The sequence below is a fragment of the Nycticebus coucang genome, chromosome Y (genome assembly GCF_027406575.1).
Source record: "Nycticebus coucang isolate mNycCou1 chromosome Y, mNycCou1.pri, whole genome shotgun sequence".
Taxonomy (NCBI): Eukaryota; Metazoa; Chordata; class Mammalia; order Primates; family Lorisidae; genus Nycticebus; species Nycticebus coucang.
In genome coordinates this window covers 2,829,445-2,854,783 of record NC_069805.1, presented here as the reverse complement: position 1 = coordinate 2,854,783, position 25,339 = coordinate 2,829,445, and the positions used below count along the sequence as shown (strand labels likewise).

The 25,339-nt window shown below is 40.5% G+C and overlaps 1 protein-coding gene and 1 non-coding gene across 2 annotated transcripts; one reads left to right on the top strand and one right to left on the bottom strand.

The window, feature by feature from the left end:
• The first annotated feature begins 46 nt into the window (after window positions 1–46).
• On the top strand, window positions 47–17,547 carry LOC128579110 (ubiquitin-like modifier-activating enzyme 1). Its single transcript, XM_053581372.1, has 26 exons — window positions 47–307; window positions 2,016–2,132; window positions 2,235–2,293; window positions 2,375–2,543; window positions 2,637–2,771; window positions 3,614–3,720; window positions 3,940–4,030; window positions 4,133–4,265; window positions 6,788–6,885; window positions 6,973–7,119; window positions 7,230–7,406; window positions 7,502–7,606; window positions 7,692–7,772; window positions 8,068–8,223; window positions 9,976–10,141; window positions 10,258–10,454; window positions 12,396–12,460; window positions 12,776–12,971; window positions 13,532–13,606; window positions 13,715–13,904; window positions 15,402–15,490; window positions 15,726–15,818; window positions 15,939–16,130; window positions 16,593–16,694; window positions 16,804–16,904; window positions 17,097–17,547. Exons 2-26 carry the CDS (start codon window positions 2,016–2,018, stop codon window positions 17,230–17,232), a joined length of 3,177 nt encoding a protein of 1,058 aa, XP_053437347.1. The 5' UTR covers window positions 47–307; the 3' UTR covers window positions 17,233–17,547.
• On the bottom strand, window positions 4,749–4,855 carry LOC128579218 (U6 spliceosomal RNA). Its single transcript, XR_008378089.1, has one exon. It is a non-coding gene; the product is annotated as a U6 spliceosomal RNA (small nuclear RNA).
• Window positions 17,548–25,339: the final 7,792 nt, after the last annotated feature.

Below are 25,339 nucleotides of genomic sequence, written 5' to 3'. Positions count from 1 at the left end.
CTGACGACTCTCATGCATAATTCATGAGGGGGTGCGGTCTGCTTGCATCCTGGTTCTTTGCAGATCCCACCAAACGTTTCAGTCTCCATCTTTTATTCCGCGTCGCCATTTTACTTTGTTGGCTACGGAGGAGGAGTCGTTAAACGGTCGACTGACCACATTGTCGACCGCCAACGGTCTCGAGTGCGGCAACCCCAACAGTCAGAAACTCCGACGGCAACAGGAAGGAAGAGGAAGAGGCCGGTGGCCGAGCTTGGCTTCGGCTCCTTGAGGCGTTGGCGGCGGCGCGGCCGGGGAACTGGCATTGGTAACAAACATTCTCCGTCCCTTTCCCGGATTAGAGGATTGAGGAAGCTTGTGAGGGAAGTAGAGCACTGCTGGGACCTTGCTGATGTAGGAGTATGCCGCTATTGCTCGAAGGATACCGGGGGACCGGGGGGGGATGAAACCAGAGCAGATGTGAGGCAAGGCCTACCTTTCCTTTTTCCGGATTCAGAAATCTGGTTTCGAGATTTTAGATGCCCAGAGTTTGCTAACCAGGCGCCTTACGCGCTCTCAGACTAATGTCCTAGGAACTTTCTGGTGTCGATGTAGATTTTCAAGTTACAGCGTTCCCAGTCACAGCTCACCTTTAAAAACTTCAAACTCACTCAACTTGCAGTTGTGTACTTCCTCATTACTTAACCTTAAAGCTTCCAAGAGGGACCAGATTTCTGGAAGGCTCTGTTTCGCTTTCATTTTTAGTGAAAGAGACAAGTTCTCTAGACGGGTTCTTTAAAGATAACCCCTAAAAGAGAACTTGTGTCTTAGTAAAAACGCAAGCGAAACAGCCTTTCAGCAATCTGATCCCTCGGCTGGGCGTCTGTACCTCAGCGGCTACGGCGCCAGCCACGTACACTAGAGCTGTGGGGTTCGAACCTACTTTAGGCCTGCCAAGCAAAGACTACAACTAAAAAATAGCCGGGCGTTGTAGCGGGCGCATGTAGTTCCAGCTACTAGGGAGGCTGAGGCAAGAGAATCACTTAAGCCCAAGAGTTTGAGGTTGCTGTGAGCTGTGACGCAACACCACTCTACCGAGGGCGACCTAGTGAGACTCTTGTCTCAAAAAAAAAAAAAAAGAGCGAGAACTTGTCTCTAGCATTTACCTTCAAATATCAGACTGTTCCATCGTTTACTCTCCTGCAGTTAATTTTCAGAGTTTAAAAGGGGAATAGAACCTGTAGATAACCATCCGGGTTTAGAATTTCTGGCGTAGACCTCCTTTCAATTGTAACTAACATTGTCTATTAGAGACTTCTGTGGGCCCTGGATTTCTGTTCAAAGTATTTAGCATTTATTTATTTGGCTTTAGAGAGTATTCCAGTTCTTACTATTTGCCTTTAGAGGCTTTTTTCTCTATACATTACTTTCCTTACACCCAGAATTTATCGATTCCATGTGTCAATGGCCATAAAAAACCCTTCTGGGTTAGATACCCCCTTGAATTAGTACTTTTATGGAATGCTTTCCTTGTTATAGTCCCAGTATTTTCTTTAGCCAATCCTTATTGTCTTTTCTCAGAACCTTCCAAAGGAGCGGACGCCAGGCAGGAATTCTTAGGATACATAATTCTCTATCAGATATGCCCCAACTCCCACCATTATTGCCCTCACAGACCCCATTAGATTTGGCCCTAAGCATCCTCATCTAAGTCTCATCTCTCCAACCTCACTGTGGGCCCTATGTTTGTCTATCGCGGGTCACAATGCCCAGGTCACAATGGAATTAAATATTACTGGTTACAGAAAGCCTGTCCCATTTAGATAGGTAGCCATGGCTTTCCCAGTTAATTTTTTGTGTGTCCTCAACTTTCTAAGCTTAGCTTATATTTCCTACCCCTTAAGCCTGAGTACCTAGCATATCCTGCCTGTTCCTTATATTGATACTACTACTAAAGTCATTTCCTTTCCTAGAATTGTTACCAACAGCACATCCTCCTCACATGTGCCTCACCAGTCACTCCCTTTTCCCTCTAGATGTCCAGCTCACTATTGTCAAAGAAACGTCGTGTATCTGGGCCTGACTCAAACCTGGGTTCTAACTGCTCCCCTGCTTACTCTGTGATGTTCGAAGTGCCCTCAGGACCAACAAACGTGAGTGTTTTCTGTCTCAAAACTGGCACTGGGGTGGAATGTCTGTTCATCTTTCCTATTACTGGTTATCTCTCCTGAGCTTGTTTTTCCTTTTATACCTAGGGAATGCCCAGAAACAGCAGTGAAATATTCATAGATGAAGGTCTTTACTCCCGCCAGCTGTAAGTAGAGCCAAGGCTGGGGATGAGAGCTGGGAGAAGGGTAAACCAAACCCTGACCAAGAGGCCTTCCTATCCTGGCAGGTATGTGCTGGGCCATGAGGCAATGAAGCATCTCCAGACATCTAGTGTGCTTGTATCAGGCCTGCAGGGCCTGGGTGTAGAGATCGCCAAGAACATCATCCTTGGTGGGGTCAAAGCTGTCACCCTCCATGACCAGGGCACTGCCCAGTGGGCCGACCTCTCCTCCCAGGTACATCTTCTTGGCTCCTCTTTCCATTGCCCAGGCATAATACCTGGGGGCATTACATTCATTTCATTGCTGCCTTTCTGTATTCTCTTATAGTTCTACCTACGGGAAGAAGATATTGGTAAAAACCGCGCTGAAGTATCACAGCCCCGCCTTGCTGAGCTCAATAGCTATGTGCCTGTCAGCACCTACACTGGACCTTTGGTTGAGGACTTTCTTAGTGGTTTCCAGGTATTTTGGAACATTACCCTGCCTCCCACCTTCTGTTTGTCAGGTTCTTGCCTCTGGTTTGTTCGTAAAATGGCTGGCCTCATATGTCAGGTTTCATGTTGGAAGGTTAAGAGATTACAAATGTGAATTACACTGACCACCTGTCTTTGGGATACTTTACACCTTTTTAGGAGGAAAGATGTTATCATAGTGTGGTTATAGTAGTTATGAACACTGAATGCTGGAGCCTTTGTGTGAGTCTCCAGCTTTTCTGCCTTAGTTTTTTTTGTCTGTAAAATAGGAACAGTGATGTGAAACAAGCAGAGTTTTGGGGAGGCTAAATAAGCTTATGTAATATTTCAGTGAACAGCTACATTGGAAACAGAATATGTGGCTGCTAATGTGCTATTTTGGTGTGTTCTAGAGGACTAGGAAACTGAAGCTCCTGAGGAAGGAGTAAGAACTCATTCCTGTGAATAAGGAAGGCAGTTATAATAGAAATCCCACAGATCATGGCTTCTTGTTTTTCAGTACAGAATAGGAACAAGTGGTTTGTGGTAGAGGCAGACTGAGACATTAACTAGAATATTGTTTGTCCAGGGTGCAACAGAATTGAAGGCAGGCAGTATTGGGAGTTTGTCAGATAAATGAATTATCTGGTCTTCAGTCTGTCTTTCTAACACTTCTTTATCTTTCTTGTCATGTTGTATTTGGAGAATCTGGGCCATAAAACTTTACAAAGGTTTGTAGAAGTGGGTTGGACCAATACAACCTGGATAATTTTCTCTGTTACTTGTCTCTTTTGTTCTTTTGCTTCCCTTCACTTTAATACGAGACTTTCAGCCTGATTCTTCTCTTCATAGGTTGTGGTCCTTACCAACACTCCCTTAGAGGACCAGTTGCAGGTGGGTGAGTTCTGTCATAGCCATGGAATCAAGCTGGTGGTGGCAGACACTCGGGGCCTGTTTGGGTGAGTGCCTACCTCTTTCTTTGCTAATTTTAGGCCAAACTCACTGCTCTTATATAACACTCAGTTTTTTGTTCTGCATTTTCACTCATCATGTGGTCTGCATGCCATCTAAATCCCCAGGGATGGACTGAGTTAGCTTGGCAAGTATTCCTTCTGTCTTTGAAGGAGCATTAGACTATGTGCATGTGTCAGACAGCAGTCCTATTGCTCTCTCTATAGGCAGCTCTTCTGTGACTTCGGAGAGGAAATGATTCTCATAGATTCCAATGGGGAGCAGCCACTCAATGCTATGATTTCTATGGTCACCAAGGTAAGTAAGCCAACATCGGGTTCTGGAGGCAGGTGAGCAGCAATAGTCCTGTTTGTCTTGCAGGCTGGGCCTGCTTCTAAAGTTTATTCGTCTTCCAACTAGGATAACCCTGGTGTTGTCACCTGTCTGGATGAAGCCCGGCATGGCTTTGAGAGTGGCGACTTTGTCACCTTCACAGAAATACAGGGAATGAGTGAACTCAACGGCACCCCACCCATAGAGATCAAAGTTCTGGGTATGCCAAGGCTGGGGGTGAGAGATGGTTTTGTGGAGCTAAGGGAAAGTTGTTCTAGTGATGTGCAATCACCTATAGACCAAATGATGACACATGTTTTATAGTCTGAATTGAGCCAAAGGCTAAAAGATGTGTCTCTGGAATCTGAATCTTAGGAGAGATGTTTCCGTATACTACTTTACTACTGTAAAGAAGAGGTGTGAATTCAGGTAGAGGCAAGGGTTTTATGCCACTATGTATTTTTATGTTTGTTTATTGACTGTGCTTGCTTTATAATTTGAAGTGTACATTTTTAATGTGTATATAGAGTTCATTTCTTTATTATTTACTGTTACGTATATTTCACATGTATCATAAACTTCTATATATCATTTTTGCTTTAATAATTGTATTTTAAAGAAGTTTAAAGAATGGTGTAAAGAATAGTTGTATTTTAAAGAAGTTTAAAGAAAGACAAGTTTCACCCACTTGTCTTTTTTTTTTTTTTATATGAAACGCTTCACGAATTTGCGTGTCATCCTTGCGCAGGGGCCATGCTAATCTTCTCTGTATCGTTCCAACTTTAGTGTATGTGCTGCCGAAGCGAGCACTCACCCACTTGTCTTAATATCCTGAATTCATTCCTGTTTTCTGTAGATCCAGATTTATGTCTAATACCATTTTTCTTCTGCCTGAAGTATCCCCTTTAATGTTTGTTTTACTGTGGGTCTTCAGGTGTTGATTCTGTCTGCTTTTTTTAATGTCTGCAACTGTCTTACATTTATTTTAAAAGAATATTTTGGCAGAATATAGAACTCTATGTTGAAAAAAAAATTTTTTTTTTTTTTTTTTTTTTTTTGAGACAGAGTCTCACTATTTCCCCTAGGTAGAGTGCCATGGTGTCACAGCAGTTTCAAATTCTTGGGCTTAAGAGATTGTCTTGCCTCAGGTAGCTGGGAGCTGGGACTATAGGCACCTGCCACAACACGGGTTATTTTGTTGTTGCAGTTGTTGTTTAGCAAGCCCGGGGCAGGTTTAGACCCTCCAGCTTTGGTGTTTATGACTGGCACCCTAACCACCTGAGTTACGGGTGCCGAGCCTTATCATTCTTAGGTTTGTTGAATGTGCTTATTTTCCCTGTGATTAATTTTTAGCAACGTGATTATGGTATGTATGAGAAGATTTTGTTGGAGTGTCTATCATTTGTGGCTTATTTATGGATTCTTAATTTACGTAACTCGGAAAATTAATTGGCCATAATTTTTTCAGAATATCGTTTAATACTCTGTGCCCAGTATCTCTTTTAGGGACCCTAGTTTACATGAATAAGCCATGTGATCTTCCACATCTCCCTGATGTTCCACAGCTCACTTGTTCTTGGTTTATTTTTTTATTCGTCAATTTTTTTTTTTTTTAATTTTTTTATTATTAAATCATAGCTGTATACATTAGTGCAATCATGGGGCACCATACACTGGTTTTATATACCATTTCACATATTTTAATCACACTGGTTAACATAGCCTTCCTGACATTTTCTTAGTTAATTGTGTTAAGACATTTATATTCCACATTTAGTATGTTTCACATGTATCCTTGTAAGATGCCCAGTAGGTATAGTCCCACCAATTACCCTCTCTCTACCCGTTCTCCCCCTTCCCCTCCCCTTCGTTCCCTTTCCCCTTTCCCCATATTCTTAGGTTATAATTGGGTTATAGCTTTCATATAAATTAGTAGGGCTGAGTTTGGATATTTTTTCTTCCATTCCTGAGATACTTTACTAAGAAGAATATATTCCAGCTCCATCCATGTAAATATTTTTCAAATTTGTTAATGCAGTCTAGTATATATATAAAATTTGCAAATGAATGTTAAACTAGTTAATTAATATATTCTGTGTGTCCAAGAAGTTCTGGAAATCACAAGCATGTTACGGGAAGATTTGAAAGCTGATAGGACACAACAGAATTTAAACTCTAGAAGTGAAAAATACAGGTGGCTTAATGTTACAAATCCAAACAAAGGAGTAGGGCAAAATATAGTTTATTAAGAATAGTCAACCAAAGGGGAGGGGAGAGGGTGATAGATGGGATCACACCTACTGTGCATCTTATAAGGGTACCAGTGTATTGTGCCCCATGATTGCATTAATGTACACAGCTATGATTTAATAATAAATTTAAAAAAAAACTAGAAAAAAAAGTCAACTGAAAATAAATTTGATGAAAAGTAAAGTTATAGTCATATTATCTTAATGAGAACCCAAGCAGAAGAAACATACCTCATATTTGATAAATGCCTACAACTGTGAATATTACATACTTGATTCTGGTTTGTGCGTGTGTGTGTGTGTATTATCCTGGGTGGCATTTGGTTGTAGGGTCCCTGTGGGAGCTTAACTAGATCTGAGCAGAGATTAGGGCACAGGCTTTCAGTGTCTGAGCTAGAAACAGTTCTTATTTTGGTGGTATGTTTGAAGGGTGTGGTGGAAGCATTGCTACATGGACTGACAGATAAACCTGTACTTTTTTTTAATCTTGAAGGTCCCTACACCTTTAGTATCTGTGATACTTCCAACTTCTCTGACTATATACGTGGTGGCATTGTCAGTCAAGTCAAAATGTCTAAGAAGATTAGTTTTGTGAGTATAAGCAAGGAGAGTGGAGGGTAAGGTTTCAGGACATTTCTAGGTTTTTTGGTACCACTTATCTTGTGCTGTTTTCCACAGAAATCGTTACTAGCCTCACTGTCAGAGCCAGACTTTGTGATAACAGACTTTGCTAAGTATTCTCGCCCTGTTCAGCTGCATATTGGCTTCCAGGCCCTGCACCAGTTCTGTACTCAACACAGCCGTCCACCTAAACCCCATAATGAGGTAAAAGTGTTGGTGAGCTAGCTGGGATGTTTGGTCAGAGGTCCCATTTTGCCTTTCACTTTCCTCTTCTAGTAGCCTGACAGATTTCTTTTGGTTTCTGCGGCCCACAGGAGGATGCTTTGGAACTGGTAGCCCTAGCACAGGCTGTGAATGTTCAGTCCTTGCCATCAGTGAAGCAAGACAACCTGGATGAGGACCTCATTCGGAAGCTGGCATATGTGGCTGCTGGGGATCTGGCACCCATTAATGCCTTCATTGGAGGACTGGCTGCTCAGGAGGTCATGAAGGTCAGCATTGATGGGGAATGGCTTGGCTAGGTGTGGTCCAGGTGCTGTTCATCTGTCAGGCCCTGATTAACAACTTGACTATCTTCCCTCTTCAGGCTTGCTCTGGGAAGTTTATGCCCATAATGCAGTGGCTATACTTTGATGCCCTCGAATGTCTACCTGAGGAGAAAGTGGCCTTTATGGAAGACAAGTGCCTCCCGGTATGTGAGTTGGGCTGATGGAAAAGGCACTATTGGGGAATATCTGTATGATAATTCTCTGACCTTGTTCTTTTCACATATTCAGCGCCAGAACCGTTACGATGGGCAGGTGGCTGTGTTTGGTTCAGATCTACAGGAGAAGCTGGGCAAGCAAAAGTATTTCCTGGTGAATGACCCTTTTGGACATTACTTTCACATTCTGCATCCCAAGGGGGAGGATCTTTGGTTCCTAATAGCCTAAACATACTTAATTTTCTCTTTTCTGTATACTGAGAAGAGTCTGATGTGTTGCTTTGTTTCCCATGTATGGTCCTTCCTTCCCCAGGTAACCAAAGGTTTTATGGTCTTCGCGTCATACCCTCTTCCTCTTGCTCTTCCCAGGAGGGGTGAGAAGTGGCAAGAGGCTTTGTGCTACCTTTAGTCAGCCTGATGTGCTTTCTTTGTTCTTTGCCACCTTTCAGGTCGGTGCAGGGGCCATTGGCTGTGAGCTGCTCAAGAATTTTGCCATGATTGGGCTTGGCTGTGGGGATAGTGGAGAAATCACAGTTACCGACATGGATACCATTGAAAAGTCCAACCTGAATCGACAGTTTCTCTTCCGGCCCTGGGATGTCACGGTGAGTGCCACAGGGCATGTGACTTTATCTCCTTTCTCTCATTTCTTAATGGCTTAGAAATTTTTGTTTCTGTTCCTTTCTCTAGCAACAGTCTTCAGCATTTGAGTACTTCTTAATGTTTGTCATTTTTTACAAACACATCCCATCTTTTTTTGTTTTTTTTGACTTTAGATCACTGTGAATGTTAGAAATGTCAAACTGGGTAGAGAGGTGGTAGGAAGTTTTCTGTAAAGATCAGTGTTCTTTTTCCTTGCTCAGAATCTGTCTTCTCTCTCATTTTTAAAATACTCTACACAATAGACAGTGCCTTAGATAACTTGGAATACATAAGGTCATGAAAGGTTCCTGCCTTTGGCTAGTGAGAAGATGCTGAATGAATAAAAAATCATCAGAGTGTTGAGTGGTGTCCTTTGGAGGTACATGGTACTCCTTCATTTGCATTTGCAAGATCACAACTATTTGGGGAGTAACGGCATCATTTGCCATTTTGCTGTTTATCGAATGAAAGTGAAATTTTCTGTTGTACTATAGGAATCTTTGAGGAGTCAGTAAAGTGAGCATTTTCCAAGGAACAAATGCAAAATGATGCATTAGCCAAAATTTCATTCAGAGTGCAAAACAAACCAGTGAATGTATTAATGTGGATTTGAGATCCCCTTTGCAAGTCAACTTTAAAACATTTGTCAGTTGTGATGTATATTTTTAAAAATGCCAGAATTTCACTTAATTCTCTTATATGATGCTAAGTATACCTTAAATACTTGAAGCAATGGATCAAATGCAGAGGATGTGAGGATCCAGCTGTCTTCATGACATTACCTAACTCTTTGTACATACAACATGACTCTTGTCTTACAGGTTTTATTTTGGAAAATATTGTTTTCTAATGTTTCTACTTTACATAATAAGCTGGTTGTATTTGTAAATAGACTAAAACTTTTAAATTTTCTCAGTGGTAGTGGTTATCTATATAGCAAAAGTTATTTTTAAGATTCTTTTTTACATTTGTTTTTGACTACTGTGATAACCAAATGTAGTAACAAAGGATGTAGTTAATGTTGTAATATGGGAAGTATTTGTATAAAGGCAAGAATGAAATACCAAGGTAAGGGGCAGTTAGAAGCACTATGATGGTTTGCAGTGTGGATGAGAGAAGTCCTTGTTGGAAATTACAAATTTCTGTAAAGACTTAGAGGATGGAGAAAAATAAAATTATGCAAACAGTAATCCCAGGCAACAGTAGCAGACTGAGCAAAATCCTGGGTTGGAATATATTTGTTGTGTTAGAGGAATCAGATGTAAGGGATTACAACTCATTTTGCTGTAAGTGAAAGTGGAAGCCAGGAGAGGACTGTGATCTGACTTAGGCTTTGAAAGGATCCTATTTATGTTTTAGTACCTTGGTTTGATTTGGGTGCAGCTGTGCTACCTCTAGAATACATTAACCAAAAAAAGCAGTAGATGATTTGTAGGCCAAAGAACAGATACTTGACCTATTAATCCCTTTGTCAGTTATTTTCCTTTCACCTGCATATGGAAAATTTTTCATAGCTTAAGCCCTACAACATTGTTAAATTCAATGTTATTAAAGAGATGTTTCTTCTGCTGAACAGCAGGAGACCCTGCATAAGCCTAGGTCTTGTTCATCATGAGATAAATTAGTCCTCTTAATTTATTTTTAGGGTATTTTTATTAAAGATTTGTTTGGTGAATGCTTTAATTTAACAGTTCTATTCCCTCATTCCCATGTAGAAATTAAAGTCTGACACAGCTGCTTCAGCTGTGCGTCAAATAAATCCACACATCAAAGTGATAAGCCACCAGAATCGTGTGGGTCCTGACACAGAATGCATCTATGATGATGACTTCTTCCAAAATCTGGACGGTGTGACCAACGCCCTGGACAATGTGGATGCTCGTGAGTTTGGAGGCGCGAGAGGACAAGGGCAAAGTCATGTATGTGTATATTGGTGGTTCCTGTCCTGTCTATCCTAATGTTCTCCAAGCTCTCATGCCATTTCTTCCATCCCTAAGGGTTGTATGTGGACCGGCGCTGTGTGTACTACCGTAAACCTCTGCTGGAGTCAGGCACACTAGGCACCAAGGGCAACGTGCAGGTGGTTATTCCTTTTCTGACAGAGTCTTACAGCTCCAGCCAGGACCCACCTGAGAAGTCCATCCCTATCTGCACATTGAAGAACTTCCCTAATGCTATTGAGCATACCCTGCAGGTGATCAATTGAGGGGAGTGGGAGTTCAAAGAGACCTGCACTTGTACAGTCATTCAGATACTTAAAGCATCAGTGTAACACGTACTTTCTTCAAACCTTCCTTCATTTTACACCTAGCAACATAAGTTTAGAAATGATTCGTTTCTTAGCCAGGCGTTGTGGCAGGCGCCTGTAGTCCCAGCTGCTCGGGAGGCTGAGGCAGGAGAATTGCGGAAACCCAAGAGCTAGAGGTTGCTGTGAGTCCTGTGATGTCATGGCACTCTACCAAGGGTGGTAAAGTGAGACTTTGTCTCTACAAAAAAAGAAAAAAATTAAGAAATGATTTGTTTCTGTTTTTAACTTCAAATTTTTGAGTTTTGGAAACATTCAGGTATGATGAATACAGTCATGTAAAAAGTGGGAATGTGTTCTTATGCAACCATCATCTTGTTTTCGTGCTGAACAAAATTAACTTCTTAATATTTTTTTCTAATTTTTAAAATAACTCTAGTTTTAAGTCCTTATTTAAATTTTTATACTTGTTGCCCAAAATATGTTTAACTGATTGTTCATTGGGATGCTTCTATTTATATTAAGAGAATAGTGTCTGTACAAAGTGAACATACCGGAATAACTGGCACCCAGAACATAATCTTAATTCCACTCTCTTACACTCAAGAGTAACCATTGTGTTTTCAAAATGATTCTTGCAAAGCTTGGAGGCCATGTTTAGGAGTATGAGGGTGGGAGAGAAAAAGAAAAAAAAGTTCCATTTGTCATTTATCTTTCCAGCCTAGTAGTTAGAGGATGATGAGGTTTATGTTACTGTGCTAACCACCATCTGGGTCTCTTTGCTTTTATTTTGTGAATATATGAAATCTGTATAACCTTTACTAGGATGTGATTTTCTTTTTTTTGGGCCGGGGCTGGGTTTGAACCCGCCACCTCCAGCATATGGGACCGGCGCCCTACTCCTTGAGCTATAGGCGCTGCCCTGGATGTGATTTTCTTAACTAATTCCCAATGTGGGGATTTGCTTTGTAAACCTTGGACTTGATGTCTCCTTCCTTCAAATTTCTTACCTATAAAAAGTGCATGATGGGGTATATCTCATGAGGCTTGAGTGACTTAGTGTATAATAGGTATTTGGCATACTACTCTTAAGTACAACTTAGATAAACATCTATTTGCTTGTTCCTTTTTAGAAATTCTGTGAGGTGATAATATAGTTGCAATGCTATATGTATAAAAATAAGGATGAAGAGATTTAGCTATAAGTCGCAAACCTAGGTACATCTGAAAGAGTTGGGATTTGAATCTGAATCTTTATATAGAGTCAGGAGGATAGAAAGGCTATTACTAAAAGAGGCTATTAAATATTACTGACCTCATAATTCTCAGAGAACAAAGATAAAGCAGTTCTGAGATCTGCATGTGGAATCTTTTTTTAGAGACTAAGTCTGTTTGTCTTGGTAGAGTGCTGTGGCATCAGAGCTCACAACAACCTCCAGCTCTTGGACTTAGGCAATTCTCTTGCCTCAGCCTCCTGAGTAGCTGGTACTACAGGATCCACCACAAGGCCCGGCTATTTTTTGTTGCAGTTTTGCCTGGGCTGGGTTTCAACCCACCATCCTCTGTGTATGAGACCAGCGCCCTACTCACTGAGCCACAGGCCCTGCCCAGGAATCCTTATTTGTGATGTGAATTTTTTCCTTGTATTGAAGCAAATTACATTTAGAGTAATATACTTCTTAAGTTTCTACATGTATACATTTGTGTAATCACTTCGCGGATCAGCAGTTGTTTTTAAAGTCAGAGTGGGAAGTTTGAGGAATTTAAGGAGCCATATTTGGAAGCATAGTAACCATGCTGTTTTTACTTAAAGATATTGCTGGTAGTTTTTTTTATGCCTACAGAAACCCATTTTATCTGCTACCGTAATTCTATTTGCTCTTTCTGCAGTGGGCTCGAGATGAATTTGAAGGCCTCTTCAAACACCCTGCGGAAAATGTCAACCAGTACCTCACGTGAGTAACTTACATAGTAGGGTCTTCTCACCCTACTTTCCTTCCTCCTTCCCAAGCTACCTTATCTATTTTCCTAACCACTCAACACCAGGAACAATTTTTGAATGAATTAGTCAATGCTCAAGCCCTGTGTGGAACAGGTGAGGGACAAATGCATTGTTCTGCATGTGTGCATTTGGGGGAGGTTGTCTTCCTATCTGTTGTGTCCCTTTGGAGATCCATATTGTCTTTCCATAAAGGAAGTAGGCTGCCGGAAAGCTACTTCTGGGTCTGCTGATTAATCTTGCCTGTCCTTTATGCATATGTTTCTGATAGAGACTCTAAGTTTTTGGAGCGGACACTGCATCTGGCAGGCACCCAGCCGTTGGAAGTGCTGGAGGCTGTACAGCGCAGCCTGGTACTACAGCGACCACAGACTTGGGCTGACTGTGTGAGTTGGGCTTGCCAACACTGGCACACCCAGTACACTAACAACATCAGGCAGCTGCTGCACAACTTTCCTCCTGACCAGGTATTTCATGCTTCCTTGGTCTATTTGGCACAGTACTTTTTCTGGAAATACGGAATGTAACCTTAGCCTTTTGACATTGCTCATTCCAATTAATCCAGCTACCACAGGTACCCAAAGAAATGAGGAATCTTAGAAAAATGATTAGGCTATAATTTTGTGCAAATTACTGATTTTGCCTCATTTTTTTTTTTCAAGCAAGAGACTTAGTTTCTCTTTCCTTTTATGGTGTGGGCAGAATCATATTTGATTCCTAGTCAAAGCTGTAAAGATTGTAGGGAGAAAATGTTGGAGATAAGAGCACAGAACCAGGGTGAGTTTAAGTCTTGATAAAAAAAGTCACACTTTTTTTCTGCTGTTCAGTATTTTTTGTGAAGTACAGATAATGATGACTTGAGGGCTTATTAAGTGTCAAGTTAATAAGAATTTAAGTTGTTATGTACATGACACCAAGTAAGATCCCTGGGAAGTTTAGACATTGGGGACTAATAACCTGAGTCAGGATTGCTGGAGAGTTCTTTCCTCTTAATTCCTATTTCCCCCAAATCTTTTCATTCTCTTAGCTCACAAGCTCAGGAGCTCCATTCTGGTCTGGGCCTAAACGCTGTCCACACCCACTCATCTTTGATGTCAACAATGTAAGTCTTCTCTCTAAGGTAGAGAGAAGGGGAGAGGGGGAATGGGAAGTAGGTAGAGGCTTCCCAGTTAAGGCTGACATGCTTATCCTTCTCTCTCCTGCCTTCTAGCCCCTGCACCTAGACTATGTGGTGGCTGCTGCCAACCTTTTTGCCCAGACCTATGGACTGACAGGCTCTCATGACCGAGCTGCCGTGACTACACTCTTGCAGTCTGTGCAGGTCCCTGAGTTTATCCCTAAGTCTGGTGTCAAGATCCATGTTTCTGATCAGGAGCTGCAGAGCACCAGTGCCTCTGTTGGTGAGAGTGTTTTCCTGTTGGCTAGGAGTTAGCACTCTCCATATACCCAGTTCATCTAAGCCTCCTTACAAGTCTTTTGCTACTGGCCATTCTATGTGAACCTAAGCCTGAGATCTACCCATACATCATCCATTGGGCTTCACCTTTGCCTATATGGAATAAAAATGGTTGGTTGAGACATGGTTTCACTCCTTTTCATTTTTGGCTGTCAGGAGAACTAGTTCATCCTTTTTCCTTTGTGTATTGCTTAATGCTCTTTACTGTTTCTTCTTGATCTAATTATCTGTGGGAGAAAGAGATGCAATCTCTACCACTGGTCTCTGTCCCTTGATATCTTACCTACTCCTCTTAGATCTGTCCCGTTTTCCCTGTCTGTATATCTGTCCCCAGCTTCTTGTGTACATCCTTACCCTAATATTCCCTCCTTGTATCTGTTCATCTTCCTCTGGAGATCTTGCTGCTCCTCAACTCCCATATTATTCTTGGTCTCCCTGTCATGTCTCATGGTCTGTTTTGTCTTTCTCTGAATGTCTCTCTTTGTGTGTACATCACTCTACCTCATAAATTTCTGTTATCCTTTCCACTCTTATTTCTATTGCATGTTTTTCTGTGTATGTCTCCAGATATCTGGAGAGATACCCAGATATCTTCTCTTCATGTATATATTTTCTTCTCTCACCCTCCTTAGTATTTACCTCTGTAGTTCTCCCACTGTATCACCCTTTTCAAATATCCTTTTGATTTGTCCTTTATAATACTACTTTATTTTCCTGTATGTGAATTTATCCTAAAATCCTAACATTGTATCTTTGCCTGCTAACTGTCATTCTCACATTTCTCTTCCCATGTCTCCTGAGCTTCTTGTTACTCTTCCTCAAGATTTTCTATTCCATTTTGCTCTGTCTACATTTTTTAAGGTGGTTTACTTTTTTACTATGGTGTACAGTCTTATCTGTTTCTTAGTTTTCCATTCTTGGTGTTAAGTACTTTTACCTTGTGGTACAACTAGTTTTGAGAACTTTTTTCATGTTTCAGCCCCTCATTTTCCCCTCTTTTCAGTCCCTAGGTGACCACCATGTGCTTTCTGTTTATATGAATTTGATTATCATACTGCGTATAAGTGGTGTCATGCAATATTTGTTTTTTTATGACTGGTTTCTTTCATGCAGAGTATTATCCTCAGAATTTTCTTCTTTCAAGGCTAAATAGTAGTCTATTGCATGCATCCACCACATTTTATCTGTTCCTCTATAGATTTTTAAATTGCTATGATCTATTTTGTCTCTCCTTATTTTCAGAGTCATGCTTCAGAGGTTTCCCACACTTGCATACCTCTTTGTCTTATTTGGGGGAGCGCTTTTTGTCTCATTATTTTTCTGATATCTTTACACTTCACATCTTTGTATGCCTTTACTTTGCCTTACTGTGGTCTCCTACTTTTACTTCAGACACTGGTTTGAGATTTAAAGGCCTGATAGTGTTTTCCCCTTCCTGCAGATGACAGCCGCCTAGAAGAGCTCAAGGCCACTCTTCCGAGTCCTGACAGTCTCACTGGGTTCAAGATGTACCCCATTGACTTTGAGAAGGTGCTGGGTGTGGTTCCTGGGCTGGACTGGGGAATGGCTCTGCTCTAGGCTACTGTCAGGATTATAGAGGGAGTAGGAAGGAGAGTGGAGAGAGAGTGGGAAAAGGTCTCCCTACTGGGGAGTCTGGAAGATAATGGGGTAGGTGGTGGGTGAAAGACACTGTGTTCTCAGAAGACAGGAAACCTTTCCCCTGCTTACTTTACTGATCTTATTTTGTCCTTGTTGCTCATGATAGGATGATGACAGCAACTTCCATATGGATTTTATTGTGGCTGCATCTAATCTACGTGCAGAGAACTATGACATTCTTCCTGCAGACCGGCATAAGGTAATGGCTATCTAGACGAGACATTTAACTCTTCTCCAATCATGAATCTCTCACCTTTATCTCTTTCTGTAGACTTAAACTGTTAATAACTACAGAAGTTGGTTATCTTCTGTCTCACAGAGTAAGCTGATTGCCGGAAAGATTATCCCAGCCATTGCGACTACCACAGCAGCTATAGTTGGTCTTGTGTGTTTAGAGCTATATAAGGTGGTGCAGGGACACCGACAGCTTGAGTCCTATAAGAACAGCTTTATCAACTTGGCCTTACCCTTCTTCAGCTTCTCTGAGCCCCTTGCTCCACCCCATCACCAGGTGGGGGCACATGGAAATTTCTGATACTATTCATGAATTAGGCTCTACATATAAGTAAGGGGTCTGTATGTGTATCATACTAATTGAGTCTTTCTATAATTGGGCATTTATACTTTTTGTGTTTGGCTGTTAATTTACTATGTAGTCTTTTGTACCAGTGTAAAGTTGGAGCGTGACTGGCATGTCTGAGACCCAGAAAGGAGAGGGCCAGTGTATTTAGTGGATATTAAATAAGAAAATAAAGGAGATGGAAGATGAAACAGATGGCAAGCTCTCAGTGGTATGTGGTCTTTTATGGTCATTGTAAGAATTTCTCCTGCTTAGTCAAAGGTGAGAGGAGATGAAGCCATTGGAAGATTTAAACAAAAGTGAAATATGATTAATCTGCCTTAGTATACTGGATTGACTGATAAAGGCAGGGCCACCTCATGACCTAATCTTCCTTTTCCCATTATCCCTCAGTACTATAACCAAGATTGGACATTGTGGGATCGTTTTGATGTACAAGGAATACAACCTAATGGTGCTGAGATGACACTCAAGCAGTTTCTAGACTACTTTAAGGTAAGACTCCTTCCTGTGTCACTCAAAAAATTGAAAATGGTGTTTGTGGAGGTGACAAGTGCTGTTGATCTTACAGATACTGATTGTCCTTTCTTTCCACCCTTTCCAGGCAGAGCACAAATTGGAGATCACCATGCTGTCACAGGGTGTGTCTATGCTCTATTCCTTCTTCATGCCAGCTATCAAACTTAAGGAACGATTGGATCAGCCGTGAGTTTGCCACTGGGCGGTCAAACTTGGTGGTTGGGGAGTCGTAGGAGTCATGCAGATCCTCAGTTTACAACAGTATCACTATTCAGCAATCATTTTCCTTCCTTGTCCCTACATGTGACTCTCCTTCCTTCCTCCCTACATGTCCTCCTTACTTGTTTTCTGCTTTTTTGACTCTGCTTTCTGCTTCAGGATGACAGAAATTGTGAGCCGTGTATCAAAGCGGAAACTGGGGCGCCATGTACGGACTCTTGTGTTTGAGCTGTGTTGCAATGATGAGAGTGGTGAAGATGTGGAGGTCCCTTATGTACGATACGTCATCCGCTGATCCTCTGGCGGCTGCTTTACCTCAGCCTTTGTCAGTCTACTTACAGATACCTTCTAGTTGTAACAAACGCTGAGTCTAGCCAGGTGTATTATGCCTTACATTATTCTAAGAATGTTTAATTTTTCTTTTGCTGCTGCTTTCTAATGTGTTTGTGATTGGAATTCATAATAAAGAGTTATCTAGCTGTGGCATTTTGTTGTATGTCAAACGCTAGTTCCCTGTTATCTGTAGCATAGAGTGGACTCTTGTAGCTCTGTACATTAAGGAAGTAGTCCAAAACTCCATTGCCACCCCAATAGCCTGGAACTGGCCCTAAATCAAAGGTTGCAGGGCAGTAAAGATTAAATCTGACTATTCTTTTTCTTTCTTTTTTTTTTTTTTTTTTTTGCGGTTTCTGGGCTGGGTTTGAACCCACCACCTCTGGCATATGGGACTGGCGCCTTACCCCTTTGAGCCACAGGCGCCGCCCTAAATCTGACTATTCTTAAAAAGGTGGCTTACTATTTTACTCTTTTCTGTTTAGAAAAATTGAAGACACCAGGAAGACTATAGAGCAGGTCATTCTTACTCTGGGTTAAATTTTTGAGGTTCTGATCTACTTTTCCTAGTTCCAACTACTTACCACACTTGATTCTGGAAAGTAGTAGATTCTGGATTTGTGCTGTAAATCAGTCCTAAGTTTTGCCAATGTGATTAACCTTTTGTCACACGTCAGTCTTGTTCCTCAAGTTAAGTGTTAAAGGAACAAAGAGTTACAAATGAAAGGAATTTAATGTATATAAAGTGCTTAACCTTTGGCATATATTATGGGTTATTGATGAATTTTCTGTTTGAGTATATACTGCAGCTTTTTGAAACCTTGTTTTCTACTACAGTTCGATGCCTTCATAGTCTAGTCAGCTCTGTAAAACCATGATTTTCTGCTATTAAATAAAGGGACTGTAAAATTTATTGGAATAAGAAATGCCAGAGCCTTGGGCAGCACCTGTGGCTCAAAGGAGTTAGGGCGCCGGTCCCATATACCAGAGGTGGGGTGGGTTCAAACCCAGCCCCAGCCAAAAACTGCAAAAAAAGAAATGCCAGAGCCTTCAAGATGTATTTTACATCTATTAAATTATTTACCTGGGAATATTTGAGGAAGAAAAGCCTCTTTGCAGGCACACCTTGCCTCTTTCAACTCCCAAGTCTGTTTCCACTTTAAGGAAGCTCAGACTTAACCATCAATTAAAGAACGAGTGTGGAGGATAAAAGGGTCTGTGTTTAGCAAGAGGCTTACCATTGGCCCCATAAAGACTTCATAGGCCATGTTCTACCCAGAATTTTGACAGTTCTCCAAATAGCTAAAGGCACCAATGTTTTTGGCCACTACACATTTGTACCTTCTCCGTTGGTACCAGCTTGGGGTGCTTGAAAATACTCATACCTCTGTGTCACACTGAGCCAGATCTTTATTTCTCACTTCCCCTTAGCTGTCTTAATCTTTCATCTTAAACCTGTCACAAACCCCTTCTGAGTTATTTAAGCTTCCCAAGCATGCTACACTGTATGTGCTTTGTCCTCCCCCCGTTAATGACAACATTTTTGTCTTTTGGATCACTTCATTCTTCGTAGATGAAGATTCTACAGGACAAAAAATCAGTTATCTTAGTGATGTTAGCTATCTAGATAAGTGAAGTTTTCCCCACTCTTCCCCCTTTATTACTGCTCCTGACTCTAGTGTGTTTATCGTCTCCACACAATTTGCCATCTTCTGTTTCTTCATTACAGTTCCAAAATTCTCTAAGGCTATTTAATAGAACATTGTTTCTAAAACAGTTTTTTACTGACAGTTTGCATACTTAATTTATGGCTTTATTTTGCAGTATTTTGAGAAAGAATGTGTAATTATCAAGTGAATGAATACACTAAAGTGATTAGTGTATTCATCTCTAATCAGCATTTCTTTGTGTTGAAAACATTCCTCTCATTTAGCTAATTTTGTTTCTGCAAAGGAACTCACTAAATTTCTCTATCGATAATTGATGTTCTTTTTTTTTTTTCTTTTTTTTTTTTTATTGTTGGGGTTTCATTGAGGGTACAATAAGCCAGGTTACACTGATTGCAATTGTTAGGTAAAGTCCCTCTTGCAATCATGTCTTGCCCCCATAAAGCGTGACACACACCAAGGCCCCAGCCCCATCCCTCTGTCCCTCTTTCTGCTTTTCCTCCCACCCCCATAACCTTAATTGTCATTAATTGTCCTCATATCAAAATTGAGTACATAGGATTCATGCTTCTCCACTCTTGTAAAGATGCTTTACTAAGAATAATGTCTTCCACTTATATCCAGGTTAATATGAAGGATGTAAAGTCTCCATTTTTTTTAATAGCTGAATAGTATTGCATGGTATACATATACCACAGCTTGTTAATCCATTCCTGGGTTGGTGGGCATTTAGGCTGTTTCCACATTTTGGCGATTGTAAATTGAGCTGCAATAAACAGTCTAGTACAAGTGCCCTTACGATAAAAGGATTTTTTTCCTTCTGGGTAGATGCCCAGTAATGGGATTGCAGGATCAAATGGGAAGTCTAGCTTGAGTGCTTTGAGGTTTCTCCATACTTCAGCAGTGTAAAAGTGTCCCCTTCCCTCCACATCCACGCCAGCATCTGCAGTTTTGAGATTTTGTGATGTGGACCACTCTCACTGGGGTTAGATGATATCTCAGGGTGGTTTGATTTGCATTTGATTTGCATTTCTCTAATATACAGGGATGATGAACATTTTTTCATACGTTTGTTAGCCATTCATCTGTCTTCTTTAGAGAAGGTTCTATTCATGTCTCTTGCCCATTGATATATGGGATTTTTGGCTTTTTTCATGTGGATTAATTTGAGTTCTTTATAGATCCTAATTATTAAGCTTTTGTCTGATTCAAAATATGCAAATATCCTTTCCCATTGTGTAGGTTGTCTCTTTGCTTTGGTTATTGTCTCCTTAGCTGTATAGAAGCTTTTCAGTTTAATGAAGTCCGATTTGTTTATTTTTGTTGTTGTTGCAATTACCATGGCAGTTTTCATGAAGTCTTTCCCCAAGCCAATATCTTCCAGTGTTTTTCCTATGCTTTCTTTGAGGATTTTTATTGTTTCATGCCTTAAATTTAAGTCCTTTATCCATCTTGAATCAATTTTGTGAGTGGGGAAAGGCATGGGTCCAGTTTCAGTCCTTTTACATGTAGACATCCAGTTCTCCCAACACCATTTATTGAATAGGGAGTCCTTTCCCCAAGGTATGTTCTTGTTTGGTTTATCGAAGATTAGATGGGATAATTGACATTCTATAGTTCTTGAAACCCTACTTAGTACACTTTCTTAAACCAAGAAAGCATCCAGTTTTGTATTTGTCTACTAACATTACCTGAGTCTCTGCTCTGGAAATATTCCAATTTTTGTTAGAAGTATAATTTATCCTTCTAGTTCCTCTTCTATAGTCTTCTGCATATCTGATTGTGTGCACAGAATGAATCTTTCCCTGATTGACCAAGGAAAAGCATCTGAGGATGGTGCTGGCATATAGTAAGCAACTAAGGACTGCTAATATACCTAGGGTAGGCAAATAGAAAAGACTGGAGAAGTCTCAAAACACAGTATTAGTATTGAATTAGTATTTACCTGTATTCTTCAGAGAAACTGAACCCCTAGGAGATATGTAGACATAAGTTTATATATAATAGGCAGGTACATAGAAGGATGGATAGGTAAAAAAATTTGAAGAATTGGCTCAATTAACTTCCACGAACTATAGTTGGAGATTACTTAGTAGAGTCACTGGTAATTCCAGTCCTATTCCAAGTGAGATAGGGAATCAACAGATTATGTTCCAATAAGCAATCATGAAACTTGAATCCAAGTCTGACAAAGCAAGATGTGTTGGGGAAACTAGTCAAAACCACTTAAAGATGGTGATGAAAATGATGTCAGGTTACCCTCAGTGCTCATTATGCACAAAGTATAATTTATTAACATGATAAAAGAAACTTCCAACAACAACTTGACAGTTTCCCCAATTCTGTGGCAACTCCTGGAAATTACATGATTTTAAAACGGGAGAGACCCAATTCCTGGAAAAAACTGCCCTTTTCCCAGAAAACCTTTCACCAATCCATCCCTTATTTTATGAGATGACCATAATAGACGTTTGCTGGCAATGTACAAAGGTCTGCTTTACCTATGTAATAGTAATTCTTTTGTTTCTACATTAATTCAGTAAATCATTTTTGCCTTATTCTGTTGGCTTGCTTTTAAATTCTTCCTTCTCATGAAGCCAAGAATTGAATTGGCTTACCTAAGCTGACCCTTGATTTGGTGATTATTCTGTAACATTTGGCCTGTTAAGCAGGAAAGCCTAACATTCTCAGTCCAAGCTGAATATTCCAGCTTCAAGACAGGCAGAAAGAAAATTCTTCCTTTTTTCAGGAGGCGCCTGTGGCTCAGTTGGGAAGGCGCTGGCCCCATATACCCAGGGTGGCAGGTTCAAACCCAGACCTGGCCGAACTGCAACCAAAAAAAAAAAAATAGCTGGGCGCTGGGCGTTGTGGCGGGCGCCTGTAGTCCCAGCTACTCTGGAAGCTGAGGCAAGAGAATCGCTTAAGCCCAGGAGTTGGAGGTGGCTGTGAGCTGTGTGAGGCCACGGCACTCTACCGAGGGCCATAAAGTGAGACTCTGTCTCTACAAAAAAAAAAAAAAAAAAGAAAGAAAATTCTACCTTTTTCATCCTTTTTTTATTTTTTAGTCCCTCAATGAGTTGATAAAACCCATTCACTTTGGGGAGGACAATCTTTTTTTTTTTTTGTAGAGACAGAGTCTCACTTTATGGCCCTTGGTAGAGTGCCGTGGCATCACACAGCTCACAGCAACCTCCAGCTCCTGGGCTTAAGCGATTCTCTTGCCTCAGCCTCCCGAGTAGCTGGGACTACAGGTGCCTGCCACAACACCCGGCTATTTTTTTGTTGCAGTTTGGCCAGGGCTGGGTTTGAACCCACCACCCTCGGCACATGGGGCTGGCACCCTACTCACTGAGCCACAGGCGCCTCCCCGGGGGAGGACAATCTTAATTAAAATCAGCCTACGAATACAACTTAAATGTTAATCTAAGGAATACCCTCACAGACACACCCGTATTCTCACTATGTCACCCATAGCCAATCTTATACTGAATGGAGTAAAACTGGAAGCATTTCCATTTAGAACTGGAACTAACAAGGATGTCCATTATCATCACTATTGGAATTCCTAGCCAATGCCATTGAGTAAGAGAAGGAAATCAGGGGTGTCTAAATGTGAACAGAGGAGGTCAACCTTTCACTCTTTGCTGATGAGATGATCTTGTACTTAGAAAACTTCATACTCAACTACAAGACTCTTAGAAGTGATCAAAAAATACAATAACATCTCAGGATATAAAATCAATATCCATAAATCAGTGAACCTGTAAATCACTTTGGGCAGTGTGAACATTTTAACACTATTGATTCTTCTACTTTGTGAGGATGAGATGGTTTTTCATTTGGGTGATCTATGACTTATTTAGTTATCATTTTGCAGTTCTCTTTGTAGGGACTTTTAAGTTCTTGGTTAAGAACATTCATAGATATTTTATTTTATTTCATTTTTTGTAGCCATTGGAAATTATATTGACTTCTTTGATTGTGAGTGTCTATTAATAGCATATAGAAATGTTAATTTTTTTTAGATTTTTTATATTAAATCATAACTGTATACATTAATGCACTTATTGGGTACAATGTGCTGATTTCATATATAATTTGAAATGCTTACATCCAACTAGTTAACATAGCCTTCACTTCACTTACTTAATATTGTTAAGAATTTATATTGTACTTTTAACAGATTTGACATGTACCCTTGCAATATGCACCATAGGAGAGGTCCCACCAATTACCCACCCTCTACCTGGGCTCCCCTTTTCCCTCTCCTCACCCTCCTCTTCCCTCCTTCATCCTGGGCTATAGTTGTGTTTTATCTTTCATATATATTGGTTTCATGATAGTACTGTGTACATTGGATACTTTTTCTTCCCTTCTTGAGATACTTTACTAAGAAGAATGTATTCTAGCTCCATCCATGTAAATGTTTTAGAGGTAAAATCTCCATCTTTTTTAAGGCTGCATAATATTCCATGGTATACATATACCACATTTTATTAATCCATTCATGGGTCTGTGGACACTTGGGCTTCTTCCATGACTTGGCAATTATTAATTGGGCTGCAATAAACATTCTGGTGCAAATATCTTTGTTGTAAAGTGATTTTGGTTTACTGGATGTATACCTAGTAGAGGAATTGCAGGATCGAATGGCAGGTCTACTTTTAGTTCCCTAGTCCCTAGTGTTCTCCAAACTTCTTTTCAAAAGGAGTATATTAGCTTGCATTCCCACCAGCAGTGCAGAAGTGTTCTCTTTTCTCCATATCCACACCAACATCTGTAGTTTGGGGATTTTGTCATGTGGGCTACTCTTACTGGAGTTAGAGTGGTTTTGATTTACATTTCTCTGGTGATTAAAGATGATGAACATTTTATCTTGTGTCCATAGGCCATGCACCTGTCTTCTACAGAGAACAAGTCTCTTGCTCACAATGAAATGGGGTGACTTGTTCTTTTCTTTCTTTTTTTTTTGTTGCAGTTTGGCCAGGGCCAGGTTCGAGCCCGCCACCCTCAGTATATGGGGCCAGCACCCTACCCACTGAGCCACAGGCGCCACCCATTTATTCTTTCCTTAAGTTTGAGTTCTCCGTGGATTCTAGTTATCACACCTTTGCCAGAAACATATCTTTCAAATATCTTCTCCATTCTGAGACTGTCTGCTTATTTTACTTAACTGTGTTTTTGGCTGTGCAGAAGCTTTTTATTTTGATCAGGTTCCAGTAAAATGTTTTTGGTGTTGCTTCAATTGCCTGGTGGGGTCCTCCTACTAAAATATTCTCCCAGGCCAGTTTCTTCAAGTGTTTTCCCATCACTGTCTCCAAGTATCCTTAAAGTTTCATGTCTTACGTTTAAATCTTTTATCCAGTGAGAATTTTTGTTAATGATGGAAGATAGGGGAGTGGTTTCTGTCTTCTGCAAGTCGCCAGCCAATTTACCCAACACCACTTGTTAAATAGGGAATCTTTTCCCCAATTTATGTTTATCAAAGATCAAATGATAATAAGTGTCTGGATTTATCTCTTGGTTCTCAATCCTATTCCATACATCTACCTCTTTATTTTTGTGCCAGTACCATGCTGTTTTGATCACTGTAGATTCATAGTATAGCCTGTAGTCTGGTAGTGTGATTCTTCCTGATTTGTTTTTATTTATTTATTTATTTATTTTGCAGTTTTTGGCCGGGGCTGGGTTTGAACTCACCACTTCCAGTACATGGGGCCAGCGCCCTAGTCCTTTGAGCCACAAGCACCACCCATGTTTTTATTTCTGAGTAATGTCTTGGCTAATCAAGGTTTATTCTGATTCTATATAAAATGAAAAAAATTCTGTTTTTTCCAGATCTTTAAACATGACAGTGGTGCTTTAATAGGGATTGCATTAAATTTGTATATTGCTTTGGGTAGTATGGACATTTTAACAATATTGATTCTTCCAAGCCATCAGCATGGTATGTTTTTCCATTTTTAACATCTTTAGCTATTTGTTTTCTCAGAGCTTCATAGTTATCTTTCACGTTCCTTGTTAGGTAGACTTCCAAATACTTCATCTTCCTTGGCACTACTGTAAAAGGAATAGAGTCCTTGACTGTTTTTTCAGCTTGACTATTGTTGGTATATATAAAAGTTACTGATTTGTGAGTATTGCTTTTGTATCCTGATGCTGCTGTATTCCTTGATCACTTCTAAGAGGTTTGTAGTTGAGTCCCTGGGGTTTTTCAGGTCTAAGATCATATCGTCTACAAAGAGTTAGAGTTTAATTTCCTCTGACCCTATTTGGATATCCTTGATCACCACCTCTTGCCTGACTGTGATGGCTGAATTTCATTACTATGCTGAATAGCAGCGGAGACAATGGACATCCTTGTCTCATTCCAGCACTTAGTGAAAATGTTTCCAAATTTAT